General features: G+C 40.2%; 1 protein-coding gene across 1 annotated transcript; it reads right to left on the bottom strand.

The window, feature by feature from the left end:
• Positions 1–1,456: 1,456 nt before the first annotated feature.
• Positions 1,457–17,365, bottom strand: RUVBL1 (RuvB like AAA ATPase 1). The gene is made up of 11 exons (XM_071439662.1): positions 17,120–17,365; positions 16,199–16,285; positions 15,453–15,585; positions 11,420–11,571; positions 10,063–10,152; positions 9,088–9,237; positions 7,739–7,802; positions 7,251–7,449; positions 5,425–5,527; positions 2,328–2,419; positions 1,457–2,044 (listed from the first exon to the last, which is right to left on the bottom strand). The coding sequence occupies exons 1-11, from the start codon at positions 17,258–17,260 to the stop codon at positions 1,885–1,887; spliced, it is 1,371 nt and encodes a 456-aa protein (XP_071295763.1). The 5' UTR covers positions 17,261–17,365; the 3' UTR covers positions 1,457–1,884.
• Positions 17,366–17,713: the final 348 nt, after the last annotated feature.

The following is a 17,713-nucleotide window of genomic DNA, read 5'->3' on the forward strand; positions in this document are numbered from 1 at the left end:
CTAATTAGGGCTGGCTGACAAGAGTACTGAATTTTACTTTGAAGAATGGGACAGGTTTTTACATGACTGAGATGGTAGAATATGATCAAAACATTATTTAATCCAAACCACCCAGCTTCCTTCCAGCTCTACTTTTTTCTCCCCATCAGACTCTGCTGTCCAGTCCACAGTTACTGGAGCTGAAAAATCATTAGCAATTTCCACTAACAGCACTTCAGCACAAGGAAGAGACAATCCTCTAGAGCATGAAGGGGTGAGGACAGAGATTTTTAGCAGTTGGACTCCTTCCCCAAGGAGATGATGACTGAGCTCTTGCGTGTTTTAGGAGGCAGAATTCCCTGATTTAACAAGAGAGCTTTGTTACATTTGGCATGTATCAATTAACCCATGCAAATTATTTTATACAAATGTGCATGCTATGGCTTTGTGATAATTTTAGCTTCTTTAACTACCACAAAGTTTCAGAAGAAAACCTCTTAGGAAAGCAAAATGAGTACTAGAGGTAGATTTCACCTTTAAGAACAAAACAACAAAAAATCCACCCTAAAGTGTGATTGATTTCCCATTACTGAGATTCTCCCCACATGAGGAACCACTGACTTCCTGTGAGGGACTCATGGAAGGCTGAGTATGTTTGGTATTTGTGAGGGGTTGTCTTATTCAGGAACAGAGATCAAAATTTCAATGAGTTAATGAAAAGTCTTCTTCAATGTCCACTTTGCATATGCTAAAAATGACATTTAAACCTTCCCTCCCGTGGTTACTGTTTTTCCAACCCTACCCCCAGAAATGCTTATTTAAGTAGTGTACATAGAGTTTTAAATCCCTAAAGGGTCTAATAAGGAATGTGAAGTTAGTCACTTGATAAGGCTTCTACATTTTTTCTCCAATACATCCATTTACGTGGTTACAGAGGTTTGTATTTCAGTGTTACAGGGATCTAAATCATGAATCCTTTAACCTCCAGGTCCTGTGAAGCAATCAGGTATCCATGCTTCACACAACTGTGAGTGTGAGACTAAGCTGAAGTTCATCCAGAGTGTGCAGAGAGAGATTTCAGTTTTAGTTTGAAAATTTTTCCTGATTCTGAGTGATCAAGAAAGTGGGGATATTGCAAAAAATAGCTAATCATAATGGAAACAATTTTTTGAAATCTGCTTTAGGAAAACAAAAGAAAAATTTAAGTTTCTCTGGGGGAAAGACTTTAAATAGGGCTAAGACAATGATGGTGTATTTCTGCATTCTCTAAGGAAGTCTTCAGAAAATAAAACCCGAACCCTACAAAGAAGTAAACACTTCCAAAAGGTGCCAATCTATATTTCCCTTTGCTGCAATCTATTTTTGTGTTGAAGATCCATTTCACTCATATTTGGCTTTGTTAATTCCAGTTTATTTTGACTGTTTCTTAGGTCAATGTCCAGAGTGAAGACACACACACACACACACACACTTCCAATATTCTTGACATGTTTTATTATAAAGCACTTCAGACAAACTTGAATTCAAAACCAAAAAGTTATCATCTGTAAAAGGAAACTATTTTAAAACAGGATTCATAAAGAAAATAGACTGTTCTTATGCATCAACTTCAGTTGGAGCTCTTCTCAACAAAATCTAAAGACAAAACTGATGGGCCAAGAGCTACTAATGTCACATATACTGATAAAAGGGAGACTAAGATGTTACACACAAACCATGGAGCATCTTATTGTTGATAATGAAACAGGAACACTCAATAGTTAATTCTGGCCTGACAAAGCAGTCCAACATTTAAATATTCTTCAGTCCCAAAAGAGACAAACCATTAACATTTCTCATTCAATAACTAAGCCAGCCCTGGCTAAGGGTTAAAGCTACTTCAAAGCATGGAACATGATAAGCTTTTCATTTCATGTACTTCTCCTGTTGATCAGCCAAGATTTTTGCTGAGGATTTAGCATCATAGAAAAGTTCATTTATTTCTTCAATATGCTCTTTCTCAATGCTGTCTTTCCCATTAATCTTGGCAAGCAGGTTAGCTGGGGTCAGCAACTGCACAGCATACCTGTGATCAAACAGAGGCAGCTGAGTAATTACAATTCAGTGCATCCCAGGGAACTGATGACACAGAGAGCTGGGACATTTGCTAGGAAACACAGCTCTAGCAGCAGTATGAGAAAGTCAGCAAGCACTCCAGCATATTCATTCTTTAAAGAAGAAAAGAGGAGCATTACCACTCTCTTTTTAATGATTGTTAACAGACCATGTCATTGTAAAGGAGAGGTTTGTCTACTTCCAACAGTGGCTTTAGACCCAGTCATGCTGAACAGAAACTGTGCCCAACTTACCTTAGGGTTGTCTTGGTACCAATTTCCCCTAAGTGGTTTAGAGCTTCTTCACTGATATTAATCCCTTCTGTCTGAGCACGAAGTTTTGTGATCTGTTGGGAAGAGTAAGTGAGGTATGTGCCCAAACAATTAACATGCCAAATTACCTAGTATCTGTAAATTATTAGTTTAGAGATGAGACATGCTACAAAACAAGATGGTGTGGAGAGTTAACCTGGTGTAAATTATCACTAAACCAGAATTTGTAGAATTCTAAGTCTTTGAACAGGCAATTATACTGTTAAAAAGTAAGGTAAATAACCTTTAGGTAAAGGTAGGTAAAGTAACACATCTGGACTGCTAATCCTTCGTGGTAACTCTGCACACTTAGCAAAGTCTACCTACTAATAAGGAGCAGAATATGAGAACTTATATAAGAAAATGGAAAATGTATGTTAGAAGTTAGTGGCAGCTGGAGGCTTCTGGATAGCCACAGCAGTTACTGAATTCTGCAGTGTATCACTGGTGCTGTACAGCAGAGCCCTCCAAAAAGCCCTACAGAAAGCTACACCCTTTCCTTAGCAGCTCACAACACACTTTTTCTTCAATTGACAGGAAGATAGTAAAATAAATCAAAAAGTTACTTTCTATGATTCACCTATTCCTTCAAGAAGAAAAAAAAAAAATCACTACGAAAAATCTAATCTTTCAAGAACAGTCTCAGGCTTGCACCAGTTTGAAGATCTTTACAAAGTTGGAGAGGAAGATATCACCAATAAGCCTGAGCATATAAAGCTGTAACAAAAGTGGCACAAGTCTCTCGGTAGTCTGTATTACCAGCTGAGTGATAAGGGGCAGACTGGATAATGATGTTGTGTTGTAGTGCAGAGATAACTCTGGAACTGCAAGCCTCATATAATACAGGTATTTTTCACTTTGGCAGCTTTGTAAACAAGATATCAAGAAGCACTCGTTTAAATTAAAGCCATAAAAATGCGCTCAGGGAGCAGAGGAAGAGAGGGGCTTGAAATGGCAGAAAGTTGGTGCTAAGATATGTGCACTGAATATTGGCAAGGCTGCTGCCAATTGCAATTTCAGGGTGAATTTTTTTTTTCACCTGCAGATCACCTAGACATCCCCTTCCCTTCATTCAAACACTGCTACTTTGTTCTTCCTCTGCTACAAACAAGGTTTTGAATGTCACATCTTCAACAATGTTTTTAAGAGTAACTTTTTATCTATAACCTGGTAGAACATTACCCAAGGACTAGGGCCCAAGCCATTAATCCACCTCTTGTTTACATATGCATTTACTATGCAATAGGAAGACAAGTGTTTATCAGGTGAAATACATTAGGAACAAAACATCTCAGTTATAACCTTTAATATCCAAGGCACATATGCAAAAAAGTTTGATTACAACACCACCTGACTAGAATAAGCATAAAAGTGCATTTTTTCCCTATTCTGGTTGCAGAATATGTTGTGTCTCGTCTCAGAGCAGCACTTCACAATGGGACTTCTACTTTATCAACATGCCCAAAAAATATTTTCAACTGGTTATGAACAAACTTTCAGTAGATACATGACCAGATTCTGTGCTGACAAAGGACTCAATTGTGAAGGCAAAGAGTCTCACACAGAAACATCATCAGCAGAAACTTCTTCCTAACATGAAAGACAAATACTGAGAGCAAAACTAGAGAACTAACTTATGCCTTGTTTTTACCCCCACCCCAACTGTACTTAGTTAGAAGCCACAGTTAAGTGTAATAGCTCCTCCTCTTCTCCCAGGAGAAGCTGCCATTCAAAAGCCTTAATTTAAGGGAAGATGAGGTTATCTGACTATGGCAACATGATTTATGGGGCCAAATGTCTGAACTCTATTTTTACCTTTAGGAAATGCTACTCTGAACACTTCCTTTCCTTCAGCCCTGGAGCAGGTAGAAATCCCAGCACTTACCCAGCTGTTCTGAACATCAGCATTCAGAAAGTGTCTTACCTGCATGGTAATCCAGCACTAACTACACAGAATTCACTTACACTACAGGAAAATCCAGACAGTCTTTAATATCCCCAGGTTGAGTAAAAGTCACATGTGAAAATTTGTTTTGTAGACTAAACCTAATTGTATTGTTAAATCACTGGGCTGCTTCTACTGCAATCTACACAACAATGCTTCAAAATGTCCTTTAGGTACAAAAAAAATCATCCTGAGAACAGCTCAGGACATCATGAATGAAAAGCTCCTCAAACCAAGTGAAATGAAGCTTTGCCTCTTCCATAAATGCATCCACATCACCTTGGCACTTCTCCAGCAGCAGGAGACCATTATCTGGCATAACACTCTCCTCCACTGACACTATCTCTTAAATAATACAAAGAATTGACATGGTAAACCCTACTGTCTTCTGCATTGTGCCACTTCCCAGCACTGAGAGGCTAATGAGGGGGGATCTTTGACACAATGCATCCTTATGGCACCAAGCATTCTAATCAATATACAACACATTGTGATGGCCCCACAGGACAACTTCCAGGCATTTGGAAAGATATCTCTGCAACACTTTCTGTGCTTACATTTCCAAACTTAAGTAGGAGCATTAAATTCTCCCTGTTTCAGGAGACACCCCCAGTAGGTTAAAGCTATAGTACATAAGGGCATAAAGGCAAAGATACAGCACATGAGGTTGTATTCCTCAACCCCTCTCATGTGAGGGAAAAGCCTGAGGTCTGGGACTAAAGATCCCATGATGTGACACTTCATCTTACACCAACTGAAAAAGCACTACCTGCTGAAATCTGCAAACTATGGAAAGTACATCTGTGCAAGAGATTGTTTCAGCTAACAATTCATCCCTTCCTGCAACTGAGGTGCCACTTTCAGCTCCCCATGTGCTTAGCAATTCCCCAGTGGCTGGAGTCAGAGAGGTTGTGTGCACAGCTTTAACCAGCTCTCTGTATTGAGTCCTAGAGAAGCAGGCTTTTAGCAAGCAGGGAGCTTTCTGGCACAAGCCCTGGTGACCACAGAGCCAAACATCTCTACAGTAACAGAACAGGCAGAAGCTGTGCACAACTCTGGGCACTTGTAACAGGCTCTTTAAAATCCTGTGCATACCTGCTTCATTTCTTGGGGTGTATAGAGCATGGTTCTGATAATCATGACTCGATCCAGCAGGTCCAGTGGGATTCCATGAGGAGACACAATATCCTCTGTGCCTCTAGAGGAGAAACCAAACAGAAAGAAATCAGATACTGCTAGGAGTTCAGTACATTGATTTGGTTAAAATCAGTAGAGTGACTATACTAGCTTACAATTGTTGTGTGTCCACAGAGACACACACCCCTGGGTCAGAGACAGGAAACATTCTGGTCTAAGGTTCATTTCAGACAGCCCCAGGGAAACAAACACTATTGCTGGAGCTCTTAAACATGCCTGTCAAATATAGTGAGAGGTGCTTTCTTGTATTGTATCTCACAATACAGCCTTATCTAATGTTCCAAGGCATCCTCCAGCAAGGAACAAATCATTCTTACTAAGTTGTTTAGCAGTATCAGCAGAAATTATATATACTATCATCCATTTGGAGAACATCCCCTGTTGCTGAGCAAGCCATTCTCTCCAGTCCCTCCATTGAATACTTTGGTGGTTTACATTCCCTGCTCACATCCCAGCAAATTGAGAAGTTTAGGTCTCTGTATGAAGGACAGGGCAGGATCTAGATCCCCAACCATTTTATTTGTTTGACATACAACTCCCAACAGCACAGCCTGCAGACACATGCACTCTTGGTTTCCCAAGACCACTGTAATTTACTGTGAAGTCAAAAGATACCCAGATTTAATTTAGGAGAATTACACAGATTGCAGTAATAACAGTGAAGTGCTGGTAAAGAACTACACTTTTAAGTTCAATGCTAGTATTTAGGTAGCTGCAGCTCTGGCCATGGTTCTCCATTATTAGCTGTCACTATTATATGGAAAATTTCCTTGCTTAAATCACAGCTTTTTCATAACAAGATCTGCAGTGAATCCATGCTGACAGATCTCTACTTCCTTTACTTTTACAAGACAGCTTTTTTTATATCTTTGCAAACAGAGTGAAGTAATGTCCATCTTAAACATTTTTGAAGGGCTTATCATTCTCACTTCTAACAAAACAGAGAAATATTAATACCAGATGAGCAACTATGAGGGAAAGGAGAAGATGGTTATACAGCTGAATTAAATCAATCCAAAGAGTAGCAATCATTGCTAATGACAGCTTGTTTAGACATAATGAGGCCTAGACCACAAACTGGTAGTAGAACTTACAGAAGACTGAAATAAAATGAGAGAACTTTTACTGAACATGAAAAGAACGCATTTTGTGGGTGCAAAATATCAAAGTGAAGTGGAAATGAAAAACAAGTTGGTTGGCAAGACTGAAGAATCACAAAATGCCAGACCAACAGAGCAGGAAAAGGGAGAGGCTGAACTGTGACACACTTTACCAGTATGAACTAGAAGCTGAAGTCTGATGGAATTAGGATTGCAAGCAGCAAAATAATCCAGAAGCAGAAAACAATGGTATTAGAGGTTTGCAGCTCTGGTGCTTCTGATGTCCTTAATGTGCAGGTAACAGACATATTAAGGTATACAATGAGAATGGTAACTCACAGATCACCCAGAAGTGAAACAATTGTTAGAGAAGGAGAGATGAGTTAGGGGAAGAGGAGGAATTCCAGTCAGCCTGGAACACATTTCAGGTGTTAAATGCTTGTCCCATCGTAAAGCTCATGAGCAGTTCTTGAGCACCAATGCAGCTTGCAACTCATGCAGACGATTATCACAGGTGTCAGTGTCAGAGAGAAAAGCCTTCAAAGATTGTAACTCTACTGACACAGCTAATTCCAACATTTTTCTAACAATGCAAAGTGGCAAATTCAAGTTTAGCCATCATACCTGATAATGCAGTTTCCTCGGTTGGAAGCAAAGATGACAATGGGGGAAATGGAAGATTCCAGTGCTCGGTGCAGGTATGTGAAACACTCGATATCCAGCATGTGAACCTCATCCACAAAGAGCACACCTGGCACCAGCTCTGCAATGCCTTGATCAATGTATTTGTTCACCACTTTATTTATCTCTCCTCGAAGTTTGTCTGAGAACAAAAAGAAACTGTTGGTTGTTCTGCCAGTGAACTACAGGTCAGAGGGTAAGGCTTGAAGCAAAGAAAATTCTCCTTGAACTTTTCTGTGGTTTGGTATCTTACTGCCACAAGGAAAATACCTGTGACTCTAAAATTTTGTGACATTTCGTACTGTGTTGGGGAGATACCTGTCAACAAAGTATTTCTAACTGAAATATTCACATGTGAATTGTGAGAATTCATTTTCTAACTGGAAAGCACATAGATTATATAATCTCAAAATGCCATACAGGTTTCATACCAGTAATTTCAGTTTTCTTAGGTTTCATCAACTGTCCCATCATAGAAAGGATGTCTTGTCCTCCCTAGGAAAAGAAAGTGACAGATCAGCTTTGAGGTCATGTAGTAAGCACACACCTTGGAAATTTTATAGATCAGGGATTGGTTAGAGTGTTGTTTCTTAGAGTTAACTTAATACTTTGTAACAGCAGTTTTTGATAATCTGTCAAAGTTTAGGTCACCTCACCACAGCAGTATTCTAAACATAATCACCTAGCTACCCCCTCTCCTTGCTCATTTGGAGAGCATAAAAAATCAAAATGAGATCTTGAAAAAACTGTCACAGAGGAACTCTTAAGGAATGAAATTGTCAGGGCACACAGAGACGTGGATTGCCTGCATGCACAGCAGGTGCTCAGCCTGTCAACACAGGAAGAATTATCTAAATATTTTAATACCATGATTTTTACAAAATAATTTTTTAAAAAATTATTTTGAATTTGAGTAAGTTAAAGAGTTGTACTGTTTTACTGTAGGGATTCCAGCCTTTAAACTTGTCAGTGACTTCTGTCTGTGACACAGATAGAATTGCCTCAAGAGTGGATTTATGTGAAGACACAACAAGGAGTAATTCTTCTATTTTCTGGGGTTTCTTTTCCTGCAATATATGCAGAGCCCTACTGAAATTCACAAAGAAGTTTAACAAGTGGCTATGAAACATTTCTGAAATGAGTAAGAACATCAACAGAATCCACAGCAGTCAAAATTACTTAAGACACTTTTTATCACAGTCCTTGCAGTTTCCATTTCATAATTATAAAACCATAAACAGAGCAAAACGTATTAATCTGCGCTCAGAACTTCCATTAAATGAAATTATGCAGGTCTGGCTGCTGCTAGCTCACACCTGTAGGCAGCTTTCCTTCTAGAGAGAAAGCAATAATCTCTTTTTCTGGTCAGAGGCAACAGCCCACAATTCTCTTTTTCTCTAAGTGAGGAGGCACAGCAGTGGAGGGAAAGAGAGCAGGGTCTAGATTTTGCATTAACTGTGAAGGTGGTGGATCCCAAATACCTGTGGAAGCTGTTCTACAATTCCCAGACCATTCTCTGTAGTGCCAGGAGTATTATCCTGACCAGTATTCCACGACCAGGTGCATGAATTCTAAGGAAGCAACTGCTTTAACCTCTTTAACCTCCATGGCAGAGCCCTGAGCTAGACTCAGGGTGTATCAGGTGTAACACCTACTGCTTTTCCTACAGTGGAATCTTTGAGGGTGAGTTAGCTCAACTTCCTACATCTCCATTACTCTGTAACATCACGTCTATCTCAAATAATTTTTCTGTAAAGACTTCATCTGTGAAGTCAGATACCTGAGGTCGAGCATTGGCCACATCCAAATCATGCAGGGTGACATCCTGAATAATTTCCTTTTTCTTGTGCACATCACCTTTTGGCAAGGGAACATACTCTTCAGCTTCAAGGTCAAATTCTGTAGCATAGATATCACACCTCCCTTGCCTCTGAGGAACAAAAAAGAGAAGCCCAGGTATAGAATTAATTTCAGTACCAAAGCCTTGAGTGACGTGAATTTGATAACATGGTTAGTTCACAATTCCAGTTCTGACAAGCTTCAGCTGACAGTTCAGACATCCCACTCCCTGCTTAGCAACAGGCATACCCTATCTGCTGATCAAAGCTCAAAAACTCTGTTGAGAAACACCTGATATTTTCAGTGGCAACAATATTCTACTCCTCTCTCCCCTTCTTTTACCGTATGCTATTCTTGCTAAAGGACAAATCCAGCAGATTAACCAGAGATTGGGAGAACCTCCTTTGTAGGTGGGTGATTTATTATGATAGAAAATATTATGCTCATCCATTAAACAGCAAGTATCACTATACACTTTCTAAATCAGATATGAAAAGAATGCTAACTAATGCAGTATTCCCTTCTACATGTATATATCTTGTGGTGAAAATATCAGAGCGATAAAAGAAAGATTAAATACACTGCACATGTCAGCCTGAAAATGACTAAAGTTGTTTGGTTCTTCCCCTCTTCCCTTAGAGATGCCTTGATCTCACAGGAAAAAAAAACTCATCCAGACAGCATCAGTGATAGCTTCCTTGCCAGATGACCTTAATTGTGAACCAGATCTCCACATCCTTTGGGTGCAAAAGAGACTTTTCTCTCCTGATAAAGAAAGCACTGGGCCCTTTTTAAAATTTCCATGTAACCATATCATGTCAGCTAAGGTTAATAAATCAGAGAGCCTTCTGACAAAGGGAGAGAAGGGTCTGCAAAAAACATACACTTGCATAAAAGTACAGAACTTTTCTTTTACCTTGACAGCTCCACTGTTTGCTTCAATATAAATAACGTCACCAGTTTCCACTCGCTCCTTCTGCAAGCTCTCAAAAATGCTCGGGTCCAGCTGGAGACAAGCAAACAGCACAGTTGATCAAAACAGCTCCATATTGTTATGGTAATCAAGGTAAAGAAATTCAGTTTGAAGCTCACTCCCATCAGCTGAAATTAAACTGCAACTCACCCTGACAATAACTCTAGAATTTTATAAAGCTGTAACATTTGGAGTAGGGATAGCGAATAAATCTGGAAGATGCACAGAACTTGCTGTCTTACAAAAAAATCTGCTATTCAAAAGGAAGTGATAGTGCCAGAAACATAATGGTACCAGCTACAAAACATACCTCTGAGTAATGTGACAATGTATTTATACCTAAGAAACAGTAGTTCTCTAGCTTTCTAGGAAAACTTTTATAAAAAAATCTGGCTATAGCATTGAATATATGAATATATGAATCAATGTTCCTTGATTTCTTGAGTCCTCATCCTCTGTGGAGCTCTGTGAGGGAGAGTGGGTGTGGAATATATTAGATGCCTTTGTTTCTCCTGGTACATGTTTATTCACTTTTGCTCTTCATTTCCTTGTTTTCAGAGTGAACAAATGAAAGATGATACTTAACAACAGAGACAGCTTTTAGTTCTCTCCAAGTCTGACAGGGAAATTGAATGGAGACAAGAAAACAAAAGGAAAGTGGGCCTGAGCTGGCAACACACCAGCTTAATTTCCAGTTCTCTATCAAATATTCACTAGAGCATGACACCCCATGTAGAAAGAAAAGATGTGACAGAAAGAATAATTTATATTTAAACAGGCAATATTTCCCAAGCCATCCTCAAAAATTTGGTTCTTGACAATCACGAAAACGAAACCAAACAAGGCCTTTCTTGTATGTTTATTACCATGAACATTAATTTACAGCCAGGGTCAGAGTGTATCACAGACTGAGACAGAATGAAGCTCAGATTGCCAACTCAGCCCATTTTTTGTGGTATTTGTCATTTACAAAACTGCATCAGGATCTCTTCCTATTAAAACTCACTTTTAACTCCTTGAAGACATACACCTGAGTGCTGCCAAACAGAATAACAGCAGCTGCTAACCAGTGATGATGGGTTTATCTCCTCTTTCAATTAGTAGGACACAAGACCAATATCTAAATATTCTACATAAAGCAGATAGTCAGGATAAAGTTGTCTAGCCAAAGAAAGCAGCCTCCTGGCAGCTCCACCTGACAGAGTGGATCAAGAGCTTGAAATGGAAATAAGAAGTGCTAAAAATAGAAGCTGCAAACCCAAAATACTTAAGGAAATTTCTGAGACTCTACCACACTTACCTTCAACTGTTTGGTTCCCTTTGCAGTTTTGAGTCCTATAATTACATGGCTGATGGTTTTGCCATATCCCCCCATAGGATTCTCAGTCTCACAGGGAGTCAGTTCTGTGACTTCTCCTTCATAAACTTCCTTGGTCTCTTTAATTCTCAATCCTGCAAGAAATTGTTTTAAATAGCTTCAGTATGCACTTAGGAGTCTGCTGCTTTACTGTCAACAAAATGTAATTTATTGTTAGGGTGCATTACATTTCATGGTAATGTTTTACTTTTAAAGACAGAAAGATGAATTATTGCTCTCTTCTTCAATATTAAGTTAGAATATTCATCCTGTGCATCAGAATGAAAGCTCAGCTCAAGTTCTGACCTGCTGAGAAGTTTATTAGACTTTTAGAAATTACTTTCTTCTATTCATTATTATTAGTTCTTGAAGCAAATATTAGGCTTCTCTGTCTCTTTTCCCTCCTACAAAGAGGGAATCTGCTTGATTTGCTCCCTATGCTAATGCCAGAAACAGGCCATCTTCTGAAACTAGTAACATTAATATAACAATGAGATTTACAGTTTTTGGACCATCAAAAAAGCCCTGCAGTTTTGGACCACCTAAAAAGATAGAAGAAAAAAATAACTTCATAAAAAATTTTATACTTTAGCAACTAAGTTAAAAATATAACATACATTGATTAACAGATATTGTGCTATAACATCATAAAATTACTGAAGGGTTTATGTATAATTTCAAATATTTTTCAATAGCAAAAAGGTGAGCTAGATAAAATTTAGCAGAAACTGCTACAATGCAAATTTACAACTATTTCGAAAGAGCTGAAAATTACATCCTTACTTAGTTAATTTTCAGACAGCCAAAGCAATCATCAGAATATCTGGCTATTTTCTGTTCTAGTCACAATTACTGTAATGAACTAGGTTATTTTAAATTGATAAATAATATAGAGCTGAAGACATTTACAGGCAGACTGTTTCAAAGCAAACCCACTATCATCACCACCACTACTACAATTATGTATGTTCTATCTACACAGAAGTTCAAAGAATCCACATCTGAAGAAACTCCATGAAGTATTTTATGAGACACACATGCCATACCAAAAATAATGAATGGGCTGTAACAAGATACAAGGAAGTCATCCTGCCCAGTCTGAGGGTATTGTGACTTTATAAACCTTTGCTTGTTCCGTAACTTTTCATTTTGCTTTGAAATAGATCAGACACTTCACCAGTAATTTTGAGCTGCTGATAGAGGCTATAAAGAACTGACAAATACGAGTCTGTCTCCCTCTACTGGGCCCAAATTCAGACCAGGATCTGAAATGTGAGAAACAGCCTAACTGTGACAAGTTCTTGGTAGGAAATGTTTGCTTTATCTTATTTATGATGACATAAAAAGTTGTGTACAAAGGTAATTTCAGTAATTTTTAAAATGTTCTTCAGGTATGCCAAAGCACCAGACAGAAATGAATGAACCTCTGAGTTAAAAGACAGACCTAGACAAGGCTGCACCATACTGGCTCATGAGCAATGAGTGTGAAGCAATATGGGAATCTGCACACTGAAACTGCTATTGCCACAAACTAGACCAGGTTTGCTTGTCCTCTTTGTTTTGCTTTAAATGTCCAGCACAAGCTCTACTCTGCTCTGAAAGCGTGGCAGCCTGTTTGTATTTGGAGCATGATTTGTATGCTGAAGCATGCAATGAATCTTCCAGGTCCATTTCATCTGGGAAGAATCCAGTTCATGTGCTCATTCTGCTCCACAATACAAGTCAAAGCCAAGTCAGCGAGGGCAAACCCAGGGATTTGCTTCAGAAGCCTTCCTCTAATCCAGACTAATGTGCTCTTAGAGAGGTGTCTGTAGAAAATATTCACAGATGAACATGCTCTGAACAAGGGTAATTGATGCTTTGAACTTGCTGCTGATTATCCTTTAATTTCAAATGACTATGTATGTGTCAACTACAAATTTCATTCTCAGAAGAGTTCTTAGAGAGATCTCCTACTTCAAATCAGACCCAAATCCAAGGCAGCAACTGTGGGCTGTTTGATGCTCTGGTTCAACAGCACTCCATGGAGCTGAGCAGGGCTTGCTCCACCCATTGGCAGGTACAGCTTGGCAACACATGGAACAGCTACACCACTGAAGTGGCTCCTGCAGCAGTTATTTCTTACTGCAGCTGAGCTCCTAACATTACCTGCTACCATCATCCTCACCAGCTGCTAATGAGCTCTGTACTGGATTAATCTCTCTCAGGTTAAATTGCTTTTAACCCACATAACAATTTGATCTCCACATTCCCACTCTGTCCTTTTCAGTTTCTTACATATTATAATCTTCCTACTGCATCCCAAACACTACTTGGGCATGAGACTATGTCGAGTCTGTTATTAAAAGACTCTCAACAATAAAAATTCTGTAAACTCAGAATAACTCCTACTTTCTTATAAAGTGATCCAAACCAGTCAGACTGTAGTCTCCAAGAAAAAAACCCCCAACCATTAAGTAAAAAATTTGATGTTAACATCTCTGATAATTTTTAAAAATTCAGGTGGTTAAACCCCATTTTGCTTTGGGAAAGCAAAATGCACGATATGAGCAATGATGATGTACACAGAACCTGCTACCAAGGAGACATACAAACAAAACTTAATAGAACCTAAATTAACACCTTCAAGTACTGATGGATGTGTGAGCTGAAGCTTGCCTTGCATCCAGACCCAACCACACTGCACGGAATAATTTCTTTTTAAAAATGTACCCCTGTAAAATATTTCTTTACCTAGCAGGGAAGCTAAAACCTGAGATTAAAACTCAACTGGAAAGTGTTTCATTATAAGAAATGGTGATTACTAGTCCTTCAAAATAATTTAGAGAATTTTTTTGAAACACATAAAAATATTCAATAAAGGCTGTGTTACAAAAATGTGACATGGAATTCAACAGGAAGGAATAAAAGAAGCTCCATCTTTCATTAACACTAATATTTGTTTAGAAGTGTCTCTCTACTGACATTCAGGGAATGCAGGGAACTAACAATGTAGCTGGCTGTTAAATCTCTGCTATCTCTAGAACTGACAACATGGATGGCATAAGTTCCACCTGCTGGTTCAGGTTTCCAAACCTCTGACAGGGAACTTCATCACATCAAGGAAATTTTGCAGACTACTGAGTTTTCCCTCCCCCAGGCCCTGCCAGTTTCATGGTAACCAGAAGACCAGAGACTACTGAAAGCTGCTTTCTTATAAAAGTCAATGGAATACTTTTGTTACACCGAAGAGCTGAGAGACTTCACCCTGCTGCTGCCAGATGAAGCCCACGGCACTGAAACAGGAAAATTACTGTTAATATGTTCAGGACTAAAATCAACTGGGCTCTCTTTAGCAAATCCTCACACAAACAAGGGCCACTTCTATCTGCATCTATCAGCTGTCAGCAGCAGCTGTGTAAGAGATTTTAGATAGTCACTGAGGCTGTGTTGCAAATTAAACCAATTTACATCAAACTTGTAAATGCACTGTAGAACTGAGGATGACATTAAGTTACAGTACTTATTTAGTTGGCATGGAACTTTATGCTCACTGGAACAGTAAGTCAGGCTAATGCTGCTGTTTGGGAGCCCCTGATTAAGCCTGTTTATTTAGTAGGGTGAAATCACTAAATCAAAAAAACAGGAGGAGCGTTTTTCTGTCTACAAGTATTTCTGCTAACATAAGAAATTAAAAATTATTTTTTCTTTCAGCTTTATTCAGTCACAGGCAAATCAGAGAGGTAAATGTGGAGGATGAGAGAATCTGGTGAAGTATAAACCAAAATACAATAATTAAATTACAGTTTGTGAACAGAAAACCTGACTCCACTAAGTGTAAAAGAAATTCACTACATTAGGATCAGCACTGAAGAAAATAAGCATACAAAAATCTGAAAACATCTTGACCACTGAAAAGTTTTGCCTTTTTAGATGACTGGGAAAAAGCAAAGTTAGTATCATGCAAATACTTAATTCTTCTTTTCCTGAAACTTACCAATTGCACGTCGGAAGTTTTCCATTAGAACTTCTGTTTTCTTGATCTCAGTGGAATAGACCTCACTTCCAACCATAGGACAAAAAGGAACTTTGCTTCCCAGTTCCTGAGCAATAGCTAAAGCCAAAGCAGTCTTTAAATGGGAAAAAAACCAAAAAACCCAGACATTAATTTTGGAGAGAATTAAGAAACTATTCTTTTTGCACTAAGTTAACTTCCTTCATTATATCACCTTCTATACATCACCTACCAATTTAATGGTAAGACCATTCTGTCTGACATGTATTTCTCACATATAACAACCTTCCTCCAACACAGGTGACCTTGGCCAAAGACTTTAAAAAAACCCCTGAAAATACAACACTGGGCATTTGAATTTGACAGTTGATACAGATGTGAAATATAAATAAATAGCACAGGGGGAAAAAAGTAAACCAAGCAAAAACTATTCTGACTTTTAATATAAAAATAACTTCTAAAACTTTTTCAGAGCCCTTGCTACCTATGTGTTTAGTAACCTACAAGAGGTGGTTTCACATTAAAATGCTGAACACACCACTGAGTACTGCCAGTGTCAATGACACCACAAAATTAAAAATATCAAGTAGAAAACTACATCAATACAATAACTGAAAAAAAAATTCTGGAATATGAAAACCTTTTGTAACCACTATCCTAAAATGGTTTTCTCAAATTAAAACAGATTTAGAAATACTTCATTTTGTAACAAAATAGAAGAATAATACCTTGCCAGTTCCAGGAGGTCCTGCCAACAGCACTGCTCTGCCAGCCATTTTTTTGCTTTTGATTAGCTCCACTATAACTCCACATGCCTGTAAGTTAAATATTTATACTGTTAACACAAGTATTGCTATAGTATCCTTTGTTTCAATGTTACTTAAAGTGTTTAGGAATAACAGATTTAACAAAAAGTAAAAATTTCAATTTCATGCACACAAAAAGAAAGAAAAGATCATGAAAACCTACTTTCTACAATCATTTTATCTGACATAGACATTAAAAATCACAGAAAACGAAACTCAATCTGTGAGCCCCGACTCCTTTTCCACTCTCGCAGTCCCAAGCACAGAGAGAGGTTTGAGGGTAAAGCAAGAAATTAATCTTCGCTGCCTGAGCCGCAGATCCTCTATAGATCTCCTTTCACGGCCAGGTTGGATGGGGCTCCGAACAACCGGGTCCAGTGGAGGTGTCCTGCCCACGGCAGGGGGGTCCGAACGTGAGATCATCTTTAAGATCCCTTCCAAACCAAGCCAATCTGGGACTCTATGATGGTTTTCCTTAAGATCCTTTCAAACTCAAACCAATCTAGCACCGTGTGATGGTTTTCCTTAAGATCCCTTCCAACCCAAACCAACCTGGGACTCTATGATGGTTTTATCCGGCCCCCGCACTGAAGCGGACGCTCCAATCCCCATCTGCACCAAACCTGTTAACTTTTGGTCGGTTCCGTTGCCTCTAACACAATATTTTCTACGCCGATACCCGGGAGACCGCCACGGTCCCTGCGCGGAGCAGGAGCAGAGCCAGCACAGCCCCGCCCGCCCCCATCGCGTCTCACACGGCAGCAGCCACACGCAGGACCCCGGGCACGACTCTCACTCTATGCCGGGGACTTGTCACCCGCCCCGGCCCGGCCCCGCGCTCACCTCCCGCGCGTTCTCCTGCCCCACCAGCCCGGCCCCCGCCGGCTTGGCGGCGCCGCTCTCGTCCAGCCCCAGCCCCTTGACATGGCTGTGGGCGGCGATGCGCTGGGTCTTCGAGGTGCTCTTCACCTCCTCGATCTTCATGGCGGGGCACGGCGGGACAGCGGCAGCTCCGGCCCGGCCGCCCCGCGCTCCTCGCACGCGGCCCGCGCGTTACCGGGGCTCCCAGCGCGCGCCGGCGCGCCCCGCCCCCGCCCCGCCATTGGCCTCCGCCACGGCGCTCTCGGCGCTCATTGGGTGCAAGGCCTGTCCGTCAGCCGCGGGGGCTCAGGGTTTTAGGGTCCGCCCGCCCGTTTCCGCGTGCGGCGTGTACGGCCGGTCCGGGCGGGCGCGGGCGCTGCGGAGGAGTAGGGCCGGGAAGGAGGGGGGCGGCCGAGTGGCTGTGCCTGGAGTAGCTCAGGGAAACGCTGGACACGGCACTCGGTGCCACGGTCCGGTTCAGAACGTGATGACCCCTCATGGGCTTGACCCTTTGAGCTTGGAGGTTTTTTCCAATCTAAGCGGTTCTGCGATTCTCTGAATCGGCGAGGGGGCTTT

The sequence above is a fragment of the Agelaius tricolor genome, unplaced genomic scaffold (genome assembly GCF_023055355.1).
Source record: "Agelaius tricolor isolate 1412-34295 unplaced genomic scaffold, bAgeTri1.0.p SCAF_14, whole genome shotgun sequence".
Lineage (NCBI taxonomy): Eukaryota > Metazoa > Chordata > Aves > Passeriformes > Icteridae > Agelaius > Agelaius tricolor.